Source organism: Nomascus leucogenys, chromosome 13 (assembly GCF_006542625.1).
Source record: "Nomascus leucogenys isolate Asia chromosome 13, Asia_NLE_v1, whole genome shotgun sequence".
In the NCBI taxonomy this organism is placed as follows: domain Eukaryota; kingdom Metazoa; phylum Chordata; class Mammalia; order Primates; family Hylobatidae; genus Nomascus; species Nomascus leucogenys.
Window position 1 is genome coordinate 27,236,981 of NC_044393.1, and position 16,960 is coordinate 27,253,940.

At 50.0% G+C, this 16,960-nt stretch overlaps 1 protein-coding gene across 4 annotated transcripts in view; it reads left to right on the forward strand.

Moving 5' to 3' along the window:
- Positions 1-16,960, forward strand: part of SOGA1 (suppressor of glucose, autophagy associated 1) — a 96,440-nt gene that overhangs the window by 72,302 nt on the left and 7,178 nt on the right. For 2 of the 4 annotated variants that reach the window (XM_030826861.1, XM_030826860.1), the window contains exon 14: positions 5,372-8,241. In XM_030826861.1, the coding sequence (XP_030682721.1) occupies positions 5,372-5,524 (153 nt within the window). In that variant the 3' untranslated portion in view covers positions 5,525-8,241. Of the gene's footprint in view, positions 1-5,371; positions 14,597-16,960 lie in introns of those variants that run through there. The other 2 variants (XR_004033118.1, XM_030826859.1) reach the window with 2 other exon arrangements.

The window sequence follows — 16,960 nt, forward strand, 5'->3', positions numbered from 1 at the left end:
CTCCTGCTATCAATTTCTTATAAGTTAGTTAGTAAGCTTTATTTGAATTTTAGTGAGCATTATTTGAATGTTAGAATGCGCATAAGTTAACTTTGCAGAAAGGGAAAGAAATGTATTTGAAGGATGGCATATTTTATAAAACCCAAGAGTAAGAACCTGACGACCTCAGCAGCTTCTCCCTGTCTTCCTCTCCTCTCTCTTAAGCTTCACCTTCTCTGGTATTATATTCCTCCCTTTTCTCTGTTTCTCTCTGTTGCATTTGCACAAGGACTGGGTGGGCTGTCCCAGCTCTGACTGTACAACATCTTCCAGTTCAAGCCCCTAGGAGACACTGACACAAATCCCTCTCTCCCAGTTCCACATTTCTGAAAGAAGGAAACTCTGATTGGTGCAACTAGAGGCACGTGTACCCCTTGGTCCAGTCAGCTATGGCTGGGAGTGGCACCATGTGGTCTGCTGTGGACTCAGTGAGGGCACAGAGACATGATTAGGGCTGTGTGTGGAATGGGCTGTGATAGACTCAAACATTCTACTTTTCCATTATTGTACGTTGAGGTGGTTTCTAGTTTTTCCCTATTGTAAATAATGCTGTGGTGAACATCTTGGTGCAAAATCATTTTTTTACATTTCAGACTATTTCCTTAGGTATGAGTTGCAGATATGAGATTAAAGGATAATAGAATATAAATGTGGCCGGGCGTGGTGGCTTATGCCTGTAATCCCAGCACTTTGGGAGGCTGAGGCGGGTGGATCACAAGGTCAGGAGTTTGAGATCAGCCTGGCCAATATGGTGAAACCCTGTCTCTACTAAAAATACAAAAATTAGCCTGGCATAGTGATGGTCACCTGTAGTCCCAGCTACTCAGGAGGCTGAGGCAGGAGAATCCCTTGAACTCAGGAGGTGGAGGCTGCAGTGAGCTGAGATGGCACCACTGCACTCCAGCCTGGGTGACAGAGTGAGACTCCATCACCACAAAAAAAGAATATAAATATTTTAAAGTTATTTGATAAATACTGCCAAATTGTTTTTCAAAAGTGTGCCATTTCTACAGCTTCCAGCAGTGTGTGGTGAGTGCATTACTTTTCTATAGTCTCACTCAGCTGGCTGACATTTAAAAACATCTTTTAAATATTTATTCCTTTTTTGGCCATGTGCAGTGGCTCATGTCTCTAATCCCAGCACTTTGGGAGACTGAGGTGGGCAGATCACTTGAGCTAGGAGTTCAAGACCAGTTTGAGCAACATGGTGAGAGCTCATCTCTACATTTAAAAAAAAAAAAAAAAAAAAAAAAAGGCAAGGCATGGTGGCTTATGCCTGTAATCCTAGCACTTTGGGAGGCCGAGGCAGGTGGATTGCCTGAGCTCAGGAGTTTAAGACCAGCCTGGGCAACACAGTGAAACCCTATCTCTACTAAAAAATACAAAAAATTAGCCGGGTGTGGCAGCATGCACCTATAGTCCCAGCTACTCGGGAGGCTGAGGCTTGAAGCCCGGAGGTGGAGGTTGCAACAAGCTGAGACCACACCACTGCACTCCAGCCTGGGCAACAGAGCAAGACTCCATCTTTTAAAAAAAAGAAAAAAAAGGGCCAGGTGTGGTGGCTCACACCTGTAATCCCAGCACTTTGGGAGGCCGAGAAAGGTGGATTGCTTGAGGCCAGGAGTTTGAGACCAGCCTGGCCAACATAGCAAAACCCTGTCTCTACTTAAAAAATACAAAAATTGGCTGGGCACAGTGGCTCACGCCTGTAATCCCAGCACTTTGGGAGGCCAAGGCGGGTGGATCATGAGGTCAGGAGATCGAGACCATCCTGGCTAACACGGTGAAACCCCGTCTCTACTAAAAATACAAAAAAGTAGCCGGGCGTGGTGGCGGGTGCCTGTAGTCCCAGCTACTCCGGAAGCTGAAGCAGGAGAATGGCATGAACCCGGGAGGCGGAGCTTGCAGTGAGCCGAGGTCACGCCACTGCACTCCAGCCTGGGTGACAGAGCGAGACTCCGTCTCAAAAAAAAAAAAAAAAAAATAATTAGTTGGGCATGGTGGCACATGCTTACAGTCCCAGCCACTTGGGAGATTGAGGCATGAGAATTACTTGAAGCCAGGAGGCAGTGAGCCAGTATTGCACCACTGCACTCTAGCCTGAGCAACAGAGTGAGACTCTGTCTCAAAAATAAATAAATAAATAAATAATAAAGTCTGAAGGCAGGAAAAAAGCAAGTGTCTCAGTCTGAAGGCTGTCAGGCAGGAAGAATTCTCTTACTTGAGGGAGAGTAAGCCCTCTTGTTCCATTCAAGCCTTTAACTGACTGGATGGGGTCCATGTTAGGGAGAATTTACTTTTTTTTTTCTTTTTTTGAGATGGAGCCTCATTCTGTCACCCAGGTTGGAATGCAGTGGTGTGATCTCAGCTCACTGCAACCTCTGCCTCCCAGGCTCAAGCGATTCTTGTACCTCAGCTTCCCAAGTAGCTGGGATTACAGGCACATGCCACCACACCTGGCTAATTTTTTATTTTTAGTCGAGATAGGGTTTCACTATGTTGGCCAGGCTGGTCTCAAACTCCTGATCTCAAGTGATCCGCCCGCCTCAGCCTCCCAAAGTTGTAGGATTACAGACATGAGCCACTGCACCTGGCTGAGAATTTACATGTTAATCTCATCTCAAAACACTCTGACAGAAACACCCAGAACAATGTTTTACGTAATATCTCGGCACCCTGTGGCCCAGTCATATTGACATATAAAATTAACCATCACTTCCATATAACCAGCACCACATCAAGAAACAACAGCACAAAGCTGGCTGGATTTTCAATGTTGATTTTAAAGTTGATCCAAATATTGTTCAGTATGTAAAATGTGCGTGCTACCCATTGACCAAGTAGTTCTTCTTTTAGGAAGGTAGCCTATGGAAATATTCACAGAGATGGATAAAGAAAAATACAAAGAGGCTGGGCGCAGTGGCTCACCCGATCACCTGAGGTCTGGAGTTTGAGACCAGCCTGACCAATGCCGAGAAACCCCATCTCTACTAAAAATACAAAATTAGCCGGGCATGGTGGCGCATGCCTGTAATCCCAGCTACTTGGGAGGCTGAGGCAGGAGAATCACTCGAACCCAGGAGGCAGAGGTTGCTGTGAGCTGAGATCACATCATTGCACTCCAGCCTGGGCAACAAGAGCTAAACTCCATCTCAAAAAAAAAAAAAAGAAAAGAAAAAGAGAGAGGGGAGGAAATCAAAGCTCAAGAGAGGTTAAGTAACTCTCCCAAGGTCACACAGCTAGTAATTGGCAAAGCTGGGATTTTAACCAAGCACTTTGGCTCTATCACAGCACGTTTATTTTATTTATTTATTATTTATTTATTTATTTTTGAGACGGAGTCTCGCTTTGTTGCCTAGGCTGGAGTGCAGTGGCACGATCTTGGCTCACTGCAAGCTCCACCTCCCAGGTTCACGCCATTCTCCTGCCTCAGCCTCCCAAGTAGCTGGGACTACAGGCGCCCGCCACCGCGCCCGGCTAATTTTTTGTATTTTTAGTGGAGACGGGGTTTCACCATGTTAGCTAGGATGGTCTCGATTTCCTGCCCTCCTGATCCTCCCACCTTGGCCTCCCAAAGTGCTGGGATTACAGGCATGAGCCACCGCGCCCGGGCCATTTTATTTATTTTTTAAAGAGATGGGGTCTTGCTCTATTGCCCAAGCCAGAGTCCAGTGGCACAGTCATAGCTCACTGCTGCCTTGACCTCCTGGGCTCAAAGGATCCTCCTGTCTCAGCCTCCCACATGGCCCAGCCCAGCAGCACTTTTTTTTTTTTTTTTTTGAGATGGAGTCTCACTCTGTCCCCCAGGCTGGAGTGCAGTGATGTGATCTGAGCTCACTGCAACCTCCACCTCCTGGGTTCAAGCAGTTCTCCCCAAGTAGCTGGGACTGCAGGAACGTGCCACCATGCCTGGGTAATTTTTGTATTTTGAGTAGAGATGGGGTTTCACCATGTTGGCCAGCCTGGTCTCGAACTCCTGACCTCAGGTGATCCACCTGCCTTAGCCTCCCAAAGTGCTGGCATTACAGGTGTGAGCCACCATGTCCAGCTGTCCAGCAGCACTTTTTTTTTTTTTTTTTCAGATGGAGTCTTGCTCTTTCACCCAGGCTGGAGTGCAGTGGCACAATCTCAGCTCACTGCAACCTCTGCACCCTGGGTTGAAGCGATTCTCCTGCCTCAGCCTCCCGAGTAGCTGGGACTACAGGCGCATGCCACCATGCCCAGCTAATTTTTGTATTTTTAGTAGAGATGGGGTTTCAACATGTTGGCCAGGATGGTCTCGATCTCCTGACCTCGTGATCCACCCGCCTCAGCCTCCCAAAGTGCTAGGATTACAGGCATGAGCCACCGTGCCTGGCAGCAGCACTTTTGATCATTATTTCTGTTTATTGGTAATAGTAAAAAATTAGAAACTACCCAAATGTACATCAGAAGTGAATTGGGGCCAGGCACAGTGGCTCACACCTGCAATCCCACCACTTTGGGAGGCCAAGGCGGGCAGATCACTAGAGATCAGGAGTTTGAGACCAGCCTGGCCAACATGCTGAAATCTCATCTCTACTAAAAATACAAAAATTAGCTAGGCATGGTGGCACACGCTTGTAATCTTAGCTACTTGGGAGGCTGAGGCACAAGAATCACTTGAACCTGGGAGTTGGAGGTTGTAGTGAGTCGAGATCGTGCCACTGCACTCCAGCCTGGGCAACAGAGCAAGATTCTGTCTAAAAAATAAAAAAATAAGAAAAGCGAATTGGGTATATAAATCAGTTATTTCTATCTAGTGAAATGGTATAGAGACACTAAAAAAGAAGGAGATTGGCCAGGCATGGTGGCTCATGCCTTTGGGAGGCATGAGCACCCAAAGGTGCTAATTCCAGCAGTTTGGGAGGCTGAGGCAGGAGGATCGCTTGAGCCCAGGAGTTCAAGACCAGCCTGAGCAACATAGTGAGACCCTGTCTCAAACAAAAAAAAAGGATAAAAAGGAAGGAGATCTAGACATACCTAGTGACAGAAAAGTGTTCGTGTTTTACAGTTGCAAAATAAGCTGTAATTTTGGTAAATGTATGCTGAGAATCTCTTTGGTGTGCAGGACCATGGACAGTGTCCACTGTCCTCTCTGTATAGCCTAGGATCTATTACAATGAACTTCTATTACCACTCTAACGGGAGAAGAACAACAGAAAGAAAAAATTGGTCCAGTGAGGAGCTTCATCCCCTGGGAACTGGTTTATGGCCGAGTCTCAGTTGCTTGCCTGGCGTACCACACGGCGCATGGTGGTCCATGTCTCCTGGCTCCTCTTGACTTCCTGCCTCCCTGCCTCCCTCTTCCTAGGACGCTGTTTGTGACTGTAGCACCCAGTCTCTCACCTCCTGCTTCGCCCGATCGTCCCGCTCTGCCATCCGCCACTCTCCTTCCAAGTGCAGGCTGCACCCTTCAGAGTCCAGCTGGGGTGGGGAGGAGAGGGCACTCCCCCCCAGCGAGTGACAGAGCAGCCAAGCTCCCCGCCTCAACCAGCCCAGCCCCTGGATAGCAGAAGGGAACCAGCGGAGACCAAATGAGGTGAGGCGAGGGGCTGTGTCCTCAGCATTGCCTGGTTCTGGAGGGACAGCAGCGATGCCACTGCCAGAATGCAGCTTTCACATCAAGGTAAAGCCGGGTCTCCTGCTGGCCCCTGGGTGGTGAGCTCCGACTTCCCAGGGGAAGGCAGTGAGTGGGAGAGAGACCAAACCTGGGCTTCCCAAGCATCCACTGAGAGATCTGTCAAGAGCCGATCCCTGGGTCCTAAGAGAGAGCCTTGCCTGGTTCTGCCCATGCCGCCCTCTTGGAAGAGCCCAAGAAGGATACATGTCTGGCCATGCCTTTGGGGAAAAGGAGTCAGAGAGATGTTTCCTGCTGACCATCCACCCCTTCATTCTCAGCAGGAGACACTGCTGAGAAGAACGGGCTTTGCTCTAGGGCTCCATGTTGGGTTCCTGGTGGAGCCCTGCTGGGCATCATCACCATCACCTCCTTCTCTCCACATCCTCCTCCTCCCAGCCCCACTGCTCTAGATTGCTGGGACACGAGGGAGTATGATAGGGCGGTAGCCAGGGCCAAGTATCTGCGTGGAGTCCTGGAGCCCTGGATCTCCCTGCCCATAGCCTGGATGCAGCAAGAGCTGGGAGGCGAAGTGGAAATGTGCAGGGCTTAGGATTGGGGAGTGATTGCAATTGCCTTCCTTGCCAAAGTGACTTGGGGCCCCAACGTTCCCAGCAGACCCCTTGAGGACAGAAATAGGTAGAGTCAGTCTCAAGACCTGGTGCATAGATAAATGCCTAAATACACTGCCTTGATCTCAAGTGATCTCAGAGGCCTCTTTCCCTGGCACCCTGAGAGGCGGCAGGCACTACATCTCCACTGTGTTTACATCCTGCAGCTGGTCGGGGGGCAAAGATATTCCCAGTAAGAGATTCTTGGTTGGCCAGGTCAGGCCCAGGAGAACACCGAGAGGCCAGAGCCCGGGACACAGCAGTAGACTGGGGCCTGGAAACACATATCTTGCCTAGATTGTTTATTTGAATTTTTCATACTATAAATATTTAAGGTGGTTTACTTTATTTTAATAATTTAATTTACCCCAAAGTCCCTAAGGTAATTTATTGGAGGTTGAAACATGCATTCTTGCCACTGGGACAACATGGGGCTTCTAACAGCATGGACAGGCATGGGGTCCCCTGGGTGGACGAGGCAGCTTGGCAGCCAGGTTTGGAGACCTGGTCTCCTGGTCAGCTTTGGAGGGCCCCTCAACAGAGCTGGAGCCCTGCACCCCAACACTGCTGGCCATGTGGCCTCAGAACACTACTTATTACTCGATGCCTGGTACTTGGCCAGCCCCAGCGGTCAGTCTGTAAATACTCACTGACAAGGTGGAGGGCTGGACGGCCATCACCACTCCCGAGATGTTCTCCATTGCCTGTCTCATTTCCCTCCCTCCGTCTGACACCTTTCTTCGTGAGTTGAACGTGGATTACTAAGGCTCTATTAAGAGTGTGGAGATCCCTCCAAGTTTCCCAAATGAGAACTCACAGGAAAACAGGACTGAACTTTGAGAATGTTGTTTATTGCAGCTTTGCACATAAACCTGTGTGTCTCCCAGCCTGCCTCGGTTCTCACCAGCCTGCCAGCTTTTTCACCAGCCTCTCTCCTTAGCCTTATGGCCTTTCATGGCTCTTCTCCCTGCCCCAGCTCTGCTGCCCACCCTTCCTCACATCCCCTGTGAGCTGCCTGAGCCATTGGTTGGATTTTGACGTGGCTCATTGCAGCATGTGGGGCAGTGCCTCCCATGGCCTCCCCTTGGTGCCGGTGAACCCCTTTTGGTTGCACACATGCTCTCCACACACATAGACATTCAGCCTTCCTGTAACTGACTGGGGACCCAGAGTGGAAACACCAGGATGGATCAGCTTGTCTGCAGAATTGCCCATCAGGAAGACCAAAAGCCAGTAGCTTTGCTGATTTGCCCCCAGGACTCTGGAGGCGCCCCTGCACTCCCACCTCCCACCTGCCAGTTCCCAGACCCACCCATTTGGGATCACCTGGACCAGTTACCCCAAGTCCTGCATCTCCCTTCCCTGCAGGCTGAACACCAGGGTCATGCCAGTCCCTCCAGCCACCTCCTGCATGCCCCAGTGACTGGTGTGGGCAGAGCAGGCAGCCAGTGGAGCTGTGAGCCAGTTCCGCTCTTGGATGCTGCTGCTCTCACCCATGAGGTCAGGGGGGCCCTCCAAGGTTATCTCCAGGTGAGGGGATTCACATCAGGCCACAAGCCACCAGAGGCCTTCTGCCACCTCCCAGAGCGACAGAGAGCCAGGGAGGCTGCGTACCCAGCCTCGGGGAGAAATCCCCGTGGGACCTGAGCCCCAAGACCTACGGACCACTCAGCCTTACCATCGTACTGTCCAGGATTGTCCTTGCATCTTTGTTGTCTCAGCCAGACCTTGGTTTTCAGTAAAGCCCCAGTTTCTACTTCCTGCATGCCACTGTGCAAGGCCTCTCATCACTGTTCCTGCAGAAGCCTCCGGACGTGGGGCTGGATGGGGTTGAAAATGTTACATGTAAATATTGGTTTGGTTCGGTTTTTAGCATTTTACTTGGTAACTGGTTGTTTTCTTTTTTGGGGTGGGGGGATTGGTTTGTAAAAACTCTCTACTCTTTTGGAATGTAATTTCTAAATTTGTTTGTTTCTTCAAATGCCTTTTAAGTCTTGGTAACATTCCCAAAGCAGAAAACTGCCTGACCCACAGTGGGGATTCCCTGGAGAATTGGGGTCCCAAGAAGGAATGCTGCCCTTCTCGAACCCTTTCTCCCCCTTCCTCCTGCCTCTCTGCCTTTTACTGCTAGCCCCTTCCTTCTCCTCCTTTATCCTTCTTTGTCTTTTCCCCATCTCCACTCTCTCTTCAACCAAAGTCCCAAGGAACCCTCGGGTCTCAATCCCCCATAGACCACTTGGCTTGGGTCCATGGGGTTGGCACCAGTTGGTTGGCAGAAATGGGGGACCAGTTGGCATGATTGGCCCTAAACTGGGAAACCTCATGTTTCTTATGTCTCACCTCTTCCCAGAGCCAAATCAGCCCCTTTTGGAATGAAGACTTCATTGGAATGGAAATCAAGTCATTTTGGTGCATCAGTGGCTCTTAGGCCTGCACACATGAGACATCAGAATCCAATCCCCTGACTCTGTGCCAGCCCTTTCCCCCAGTTTATTTCCCACCAAAGGCTGACCTCTAAGAGGTCTTGCTTTCAATGAACTCAAGATGGGTCCCACCTCTAGGTGTCCCCAGGGGCACTCTTCTACCAGTTGGCTTCCGATGTGACAAGGCCAAGGGCCCAGAGACTTGACCCTCTTACACCCTGTGCTGACATGGTTCCATCATGTCCACCCGCATGCACTTTTATGGTTTCATCACCTAGCCTCTTCTCCTCTGGCCCACCCAGCGTCCAGGCTCTTTCTCCCTCCCCCCTCCTATCTAGAATGTCCCCTGCTTCTAGCCTCACCAGACCCCCCAAGCTCCCACTACTTCTTCCTTAATAGTAATAATAATGGTCATCATCATCCCCTGCACATCCCACCTAAAGCACTTTATTATATAGAAAACATTTCCCCTGGCTGGGCACGGTGGCTCACGCCTGTAATCCCAGCTCTTTGGGAGGCTGCAGCAGGCAGATCACTTGAGGTCAGGAGTTCAACGCCAGCCTGGCCAACGTGGTGAAACCCTGTCTGTACTAAAAATACAAAAAATTAGCTGAGCATGGTGGTGCATGCCTGTAATCCCAGCTACTCGGGAGGCTGAGGTGGGAGAATCGCTTGAGCCCAGGAGGTGGAGGTTACAGGAGCAGAGATCGCGCCACTGCACTCCAGCCTGGATGACAGAGTGAGACCCAATCTCAAAAAAGAAATGGTTTCCCACCCCACATCTCCTTCAGACCTCTCAGGGACAACTCTGGGAGGCAGCCTTGGCAGGACATGGGTTAGTGCGCCCATTTTGCCATGAGGAAACTGAGGTGCAGGTCTCATCCCAGAGCATGAGAAGTCACTGAGTTTAGATGAGAACTTGAGTCCAACTCTGTCCTGTTTGCTGTGCAAATCTGCTGCCCTACTGGGGGCTTTTGGTGGGTCCAGAATACCCAGAATATGCTGCTGGCCAACCCAGGCATAAAACAAGTCCATTCCAGATCACTGAGCCTGTGTATTCCAGAGGGTGATCTGAGGTCCCCATTCAGCAGAATTCTCTGAGGGCATGTTCAGAATGCAGATTCCTGGGCCCCACCTTGAATCTGCATGTTTAACAAACTCTCCTGGGGTTGGGGGGCGGGCGCAGTGGTCACACCTGTAATCCCAGCACTTTGGGAGGCCAAGGCAGGTGGATCACTTGAGCTCAGGAGTTCGAGCCTGGCCAATATGGTGAAACCCTGTCTCTACTAAAAGTGCAAAAATTAGCCAGGTGTGGTGGCACATGCCTGTAATCCCAGCTACTTGGGAGGCTGAGGCAGGAGAATCACTTGAACCCGGGGGGAGCAGAGGTTGCAGTGTGCCGAGATTGTGCCATTGCACTCTAGCCTGGGCAACGGAACGAGAATTGTCTCAAAAAAAAAAAACAAAAAAAAACCCAGCCCTCCCAGGGGGATCCTAGGGAATATTGGCCACACCACTGGTGTTTGTGGCCCTGATTATTAGGCTATCTTTCTTTTTTTAAGTTTTTTTAGATTTATTTTTTATTTTATTTATTTATTTATTTATTATTTATTATTATTATTATTTTTAGAGACAGGGGGTCTCCATATGTTGCCCGGGCTGGTTTCGAACTCCTGGGCTCAAGTGATCTGCCCTCCTCAACCTCCCAAAGTGCTGGGGTTACAGGCATCAGCCACCGTGCCAGCGTGCCAGGTCATCTTCCTTTTTCTTTCTTTTTTTTTTTTTTTTTTTTGAGACAGAGTCTTGCTCTGTCACTCAGGCTGGAGTACAGTGGCGCCATCTCAGCTCACTGCAGCCTCCACCTCCCAGGTTCAAGCAATTCTCCTGCCTCAACCTCCCAAGTAACTGGGATTACAGGTGTGTGCCACCACACCTGACTAATTTTTTTATCTTTAGTAGAGACAGGGTTTCACCATGTTGGCCAGGCTGGTCTTGAACTCCTGACCTCAGGTGATCCACCCACCTCGGCCTCCCAAAGTACTGGGATTATAGGCGTGAGCCACGGCGTCCAGCCTCATCTTTCTTTTAACCAATAAACATGATGCTGTATCTTAAAAAGAGCACTGAGCACTGAGCAGGGACTTAAGGGATCGAGTCCTCAACCAAACTGATTTAATTACTCAGGATTTTCAAAAAGCATCAGAGGCTATTTACAATCTTAATCATAGGGGTTCAATAAAATAAAAATATGAAGTAAAAAAGCAAGAGAAATTATTCTCTAAATCTAACTGGTTTAATTCCCATAATCATGCAATTAAGTTTTACTCTTGAGTTTCCTGGCAGCCATGGTAAAAAGAGAAACACATCAGGATTTATAATTTTTATCATCCAATTATGGGAAGCAAGCATGTTTGCCCCAGGAGACGAACTCTTCTACTAATTTATAGCATGTATCCTTTCATCAAGGGCCACTGAGCCAGTTGGTGAGTCAACGGGTGAACCTAAGATGCAAGGATGTTTTCCAGGTGACTATTTAAAAAAATAAATAATCCACCGACGTGAATGACCTTGGCGAGATCATGTTTCTAGTCTATACCTCAGTTTCCCCATCTGTAAAATGAGGATAATGTCCCACCCCATGTAACTGTGGTGAGGACCAACTGCAACACTGTGCCTGCGAGTCTCCTTGGAAAAGTGTAAGGTTCTACACAAATGGAAAGTGGTCTGATCACACTCAGTGTCCCCAGCCCAGCCTTTCAGTGCCCTGGCCCTGGGGTGGGGGACAATACTCTCCTCACCCCCTTCACTAGTCTCCATGAATAGCAAGGAGGCCATAACATAATTTGGTCTAAACCCCTTCCTTTTTAAAAAAATTATGGCAAAATGTGCATAACATTAAATTTACCATTTTAAAGATTTCTAAGTGGCTTGAAGTACATTTGCAATGTGTAACTGCCACCTCCAGAACTTTTTCATCATCCTAAACTGAAACTCTATACCCACTAAACAGTAACTCCCCATTCCCCCTGTCCCCAGCCCTTGGTAACCTCTATTCTACTTTTTTTTTTTCTCTGTGGATTGGCCTATTCTAGGTATCTCTTTTAAGTAGAATCATATAGTATTTGTCCTTTTGTGTCCAGCCCCCTCATTTTTTGAGACAAGGAATCAGGCCCAGAGAAGGCAGTGGCTCACCCAAGGTCACACAGCAAACCAGAGGCAGAGCCAAGACCAGAACCCAGGTTTCCTGACTCCCAGCAGGTCTTGCGTCCCCAGTAGTGAATGAGACACTGCTTTGACTTTCTGTAATCTTGGTTTAGCCCCTTCCTCTCTCTGGGCTCAGTCTGTTTCTCACCACTCACCCATTCTTTCTTTATCATCTCCCTCCAAAGCCTCTTGTCCTCCTGCCTCCTCTTCTTGGCTGGTTCCTGCCAGCAGATGGAGTGGCCCTGGTCCATGCCAGGTTTTCCTCTTCTGGGTCCGGAGCTCACTCTAGTATTCAGCCCTCAGTCCTCCCAGGATGTTCTTCCCAGCACTGCTCCTTCCTGTAACCTCAGTAACTGGCTTCCCGTCCCCCTGCTTCCCACTAGGGAAGCCTTCCTGTCTGCGTCTGTGGTTTCCCAACTCGGGTATTTGCTCTCAAATGTGGTGGTGTCCTGGTTCTGTGTTTATTTATTTTGTGTTTTCTCACACCAAAAAAAAAGAAAAAAAAAAGCCTCTTCCTCCAATGTATCAGGAGGCACCAGCCCTGCCAGCCCTCCTCACTGGGCTCACCCTGCCCCAGCAACCCCCCAGTGCCACCCTTGAGCCACGCTGTCTTCTCTGTAAGCAGCCTGCCAGCAGCAGCCCCAGCACTTTGCAGTGGGCGTGTGTGTGGTGGTGGTGGTGGTGGGGGCATGGATCCCTCCTTTTTCCTCCTCTGCGCTGCCCAGTCCCAGATGGCCTTGACTGTAAAGCAGGTGCTGCCTGACGGGTTCTTCTCTCCCTGTCTCTGGTCATTGATCCATCTGATTGTCCATTCGGTATCCAACCATCCTCTCCATTCTCCTCTGGACCTCACCACTCTCAGAGCTGCTTGTCCTGGCAGAATCTACAGTTCACCCCAACTCTCTGCCTTACCCTTCCCAACCCAACAGCATTTGCAGTTTGCAAAATCCACAGACCCAAGTCCTGAGGGGACTGAGGACATGATGCTGGGCCCAAGTCTCCTGCTCAGGGCTTCTCTCCACTGCCAGCCCTGCCACTCCTTCCTCACCCTCCTTGGAGCTTCCTCTGCTGCTTGTCTATCCCAACGGCCCTGCTCCTCTCCCTTCCTGCCCTTCACCAGCTTTCTGGACACCATGCTCTGAGGAAGGGACCTTTGGTTTTCTCTAAACATCTTCAAAGGGCTGAGGCAGTCAGGGCTGGCTGCCTTGTCACTCTTTATTTGGAAGCCACTCAAACCATTCCCAGGAAGAGGGACCTCAACTGGCAGTCTGGAAACCTGGCCCAGGTCTGGGCAGATGTCTTCACTTCTCCTACCCTCCCAGTCCTGTGATCCTGTGATGAGCACCAGGATGGCCCTGTGGGCCCTAGAGCACCCCTCATGCTGTAGGGTCCTGCAGCCCCATCCTTTCTCTACTGGGCCCTGGTATCCTGGCTCCTCTCTCAGATCTGCCGCTGATCTCTGTGCCTTAGTTTACTTCTCTGCACGGGGGACTCACCCCAAGACCATTTCCAGCAGCTTCCCAGGTGATGTGGTGCCCCAAGGCTGGGCTTTGCCAGTTGTGGCCCAGCTCCTTAATGCTGCCCAGGAGACACCAGGCTGCTGAGAATGAGGTGACTGCAGGCACCATTCTCAGCCAGTGGTTCTCGTATTGCATTCCAGCAGCAGGAATATCACCTGGGAACTTGATAGAAGTGCAAGTTAGCAGCCCCACCCAAGACCCACTGAATTAGAGCTTGTGGAGTGGGGCCCTACAAGCTGGGGTTTTAAGGAGCCCTCCAGATGATTCTGACATGCATAAGAATATGCCAGCTGCTGATCTCGGCTAGCCATTAGTATAGCCTGGGGAGGGACTGGGACTGGCTAGGTCAAGAACAGGTGGAAAACACCAGCCTCATCTGGACTCCTGAGATTGGGAGCCACCACCAACAAAAACCAACCCTATAGTCGCTCCTCTTGGAAGAGGAAGAGAAGTTGGAGGGCCTGGAGAAAGCATACATTGTTTCTTTCCCTGCTCCTGCTCACCTCTCTCACTTGTCTTGGTTTTACAAAAGGCTGTATGGATGGTGCCAGCCAGGGAGGGGGTGGGAGTCCTGGGGAGGCAGGAGGCAGAAGACCCTGTTTCTCCCTTGGGAACCTCACCGTAGGCCAGATAGCCCCTCTTCAAACGGAAAGAAATCTTAACTCCACAAAGAAAGAATCCTAAATCCCCAGTTCCTCCTCCTCCCAACCCCAGGGATACCTTGTAGACAGTGCCAAAAAACAACTCCAACCCCCAGCAGCTGGGAAGAGAGCCAGATGCTGCCCTTCCTCCTCATCCTGGCCCCTCCCCAGCCCCCGCCAATACTGTGAACCCCCTTCCCACTCAGCCTGGTTTCCTGGTGAGGGTCCTGTAGTCATGGGCCCTGGGGGACCCCAGGGCAAGGCCCATGGGAGGGAAGGGACCAAGGGCATCCTTGGGCCAACTGTCCACCTCTCTTGTCCTGTGTTCTCTCCTTTCCACTTCTGTCTTCAAAAGGCTCCTTCCTAGGACGGATCGGGTGCTAGGACAACTGCAGTCCAATCCACCAGCTCTCCCTGCCCCTGTGTCTTATTTCAGACATGAGAATAACTGTACAGTGTAAACTTATAAAGCGTTTTTAATGGTTGTAGATTGGAAATAAAGTATGTCATATGAACAGTTGCCGTGGACTTGGCCTCCTCTCTGATTTTCCTAATGAGGTGGGTGGGGGCCCCAACGGATTTGAAACCTAACTTTTCCCCACTCCCAGCTGCCTGGGAAGTGGGGAGCCCAGGGAGTGCCACAGCCAGCTGGCTGGTTTGGAGTCACTTGGGAGGGGCCACCAGGTGTTCTGGCTGCTGCCTGCTGATACTTCAGCGTCTCCCACACAGTGTGATATGACCACTGAGAAACACATGCAGTCTTCAAAAAGAAGAAAAATAGAATTGAACTTTTCTACAGAAGACTAACAATTTTATGAAAAAAAAGACACTTTTAGGTGTGTGTCAATTGTCTATTGAAGTGTAATTAATTATTCCGAAACATTTATTATACCCCACAGATGCTATGGGTCAGGAATTTGGGAGCTGGGCAGTTCTGATTCAAGGTCTCAGGAGGTTGCAGTCAGTTGTCAGGCTACAGTCATTTGAATGTCTGACGAGCTGGAAGACCCATTTGCAAAGTAGCTACTTATGCCTGGCAAGTCATTGCTGGCTGTTTGCAGGAGGCCTCAGTTCCTCAACATGTGGACCTCTGTAGGCTGCTTGCGTGCCTTCACAACATGGCGGCTGGCTTCCTCCACAGCATGTGATCTATGAGAGAGCAGGGAGGAAGTCACAATGTCTTTTATAGCTAAGCCTTGCAACTCACAGACTAGGCCAGGCACGGTGGCTCATGCCTGTAATCCCAGCACTTTGGGAGGCCGAGGCGGGCAGATCACCTGAGGTCGGGAGTTCGAGATCAGCCTGACCAACATAGAGAAACCCTGTCTCTACTAAAAATACACAATTAGCTGGGTGTGGTGGTGCATGCCTGTAATCCCAGCTACTCGGGAGGCTGAGGCAGGAGAATCTCTTGAACCCAGGAGGCGGAGGTTGCTGTGAACCAAGATCACGCCATTGCACTCTAGCCTGGGCAACAAGAGCAAAACTCCGTCTCAAAAAAAAAAAAAAAAAGAAAGTCACAGACTATAATGTCTGCAATATCTAATTGGTTATATAGACCGGCATTCTTCAGCGTGGGAGGGGACTACACGAGGGCATGAACACCAGGAAGCAGGGATCACCGGGGGCCATCTTAGAAGCTGGCTACATGATACTTTCATAGATCTCTTCTATGAGGGGCTGATAACAGCCAGGCATGTGCTAGGTATTGAGGATACAATGGATGGGCCTGGAAGATAGGAAATCAAATGTCAATGGCAGGGGGAGCCCAGGGTGCTCAGCCAGCCCAGAGGAAACAAGAAAGGCTTCACAGAGGAAAGGACAGCTGAATGACACCTAAGATTGAGATGTTGACCAGATGAAGGCCATGGTGGTGTGTTGTAGGCAGGAGACTGAGGGGAAGTGGTTCCAGGGAGAGGGAATAGCATGTGTGAAAGCCTCATAGAAAGAGAGCAGAGCAGAACTGGGGAACTGAAAGAAGAGGCTGGGTCAGATCACATAGTGCCTTTTTTCTTTTCCCTTTTCTTTTTTTTTTGAGATGAAGTCTTGCTCTGTTGCCCAGACTGGAGTACGGTGGCATGTTCTCAGCTCACCGCAGCCCTGGCCTCCCAGGTTCAAGTGATTCTCCTGCTTCAGCCTCTCGAGTAACGGGGATTACAGGTGCATACCACCACACCTGGCTAATTTTTGTATTTTTAGTAGAGACAGGGTTTTGCTATGTTGGCCAGGCTGGTCTCAAACTCCTGACCTCAAGTGGTCCACAGGCCTTGGCCTCCCAAACTGCTGGGATTAGAGGCGTGAGCCACCACACCCAGCCTAATGACACAGTGCCTTATAGGGAAAAAAAAAATGTGTGCCTCCTGTGGACAGGAGGGAGCCATGCAACAATTCAAAGCAGGGAAACGATGTAGATGATGTATTGGGTCTGGATTCCATGAAATCATTTTCTTATCGTGCCCCAGGATGGCTAGCCCTAGCTGGGAAGGAACACTGAGTTCTCTTCCTGGCACATTGACAGAGAGGAGTTTAAGAGGCGGGCAAGCATAAAAGGAACTGGGTACCTCTCAACCCCAGAAAGTGATATTCAGGGAGCCAAGGGCAAATCTCTGCTTTCAGAATGGCTGCTGCAGCCAGCAGGCTGGAACCACAGGGTGGAAATTTCAGGAAGTCAGATTTTTGTCTCCCACCAGAAAACTTTTCCAAGGACCACAACTGCTATGGAAGTGACCACGGTCAGCTCCAGCTGCCTCTCTCCAACCCCTCTTTTGGACTTTGTGGGCTGCTTATAATTCAATATTTGGAAGTTTCCCTGTGAAAGAAAGGACTGTGCACATCCAAGGGGACATTTTGGTGGCGTCGTGCTGGGTGCTGAGGAAGCAGCCCG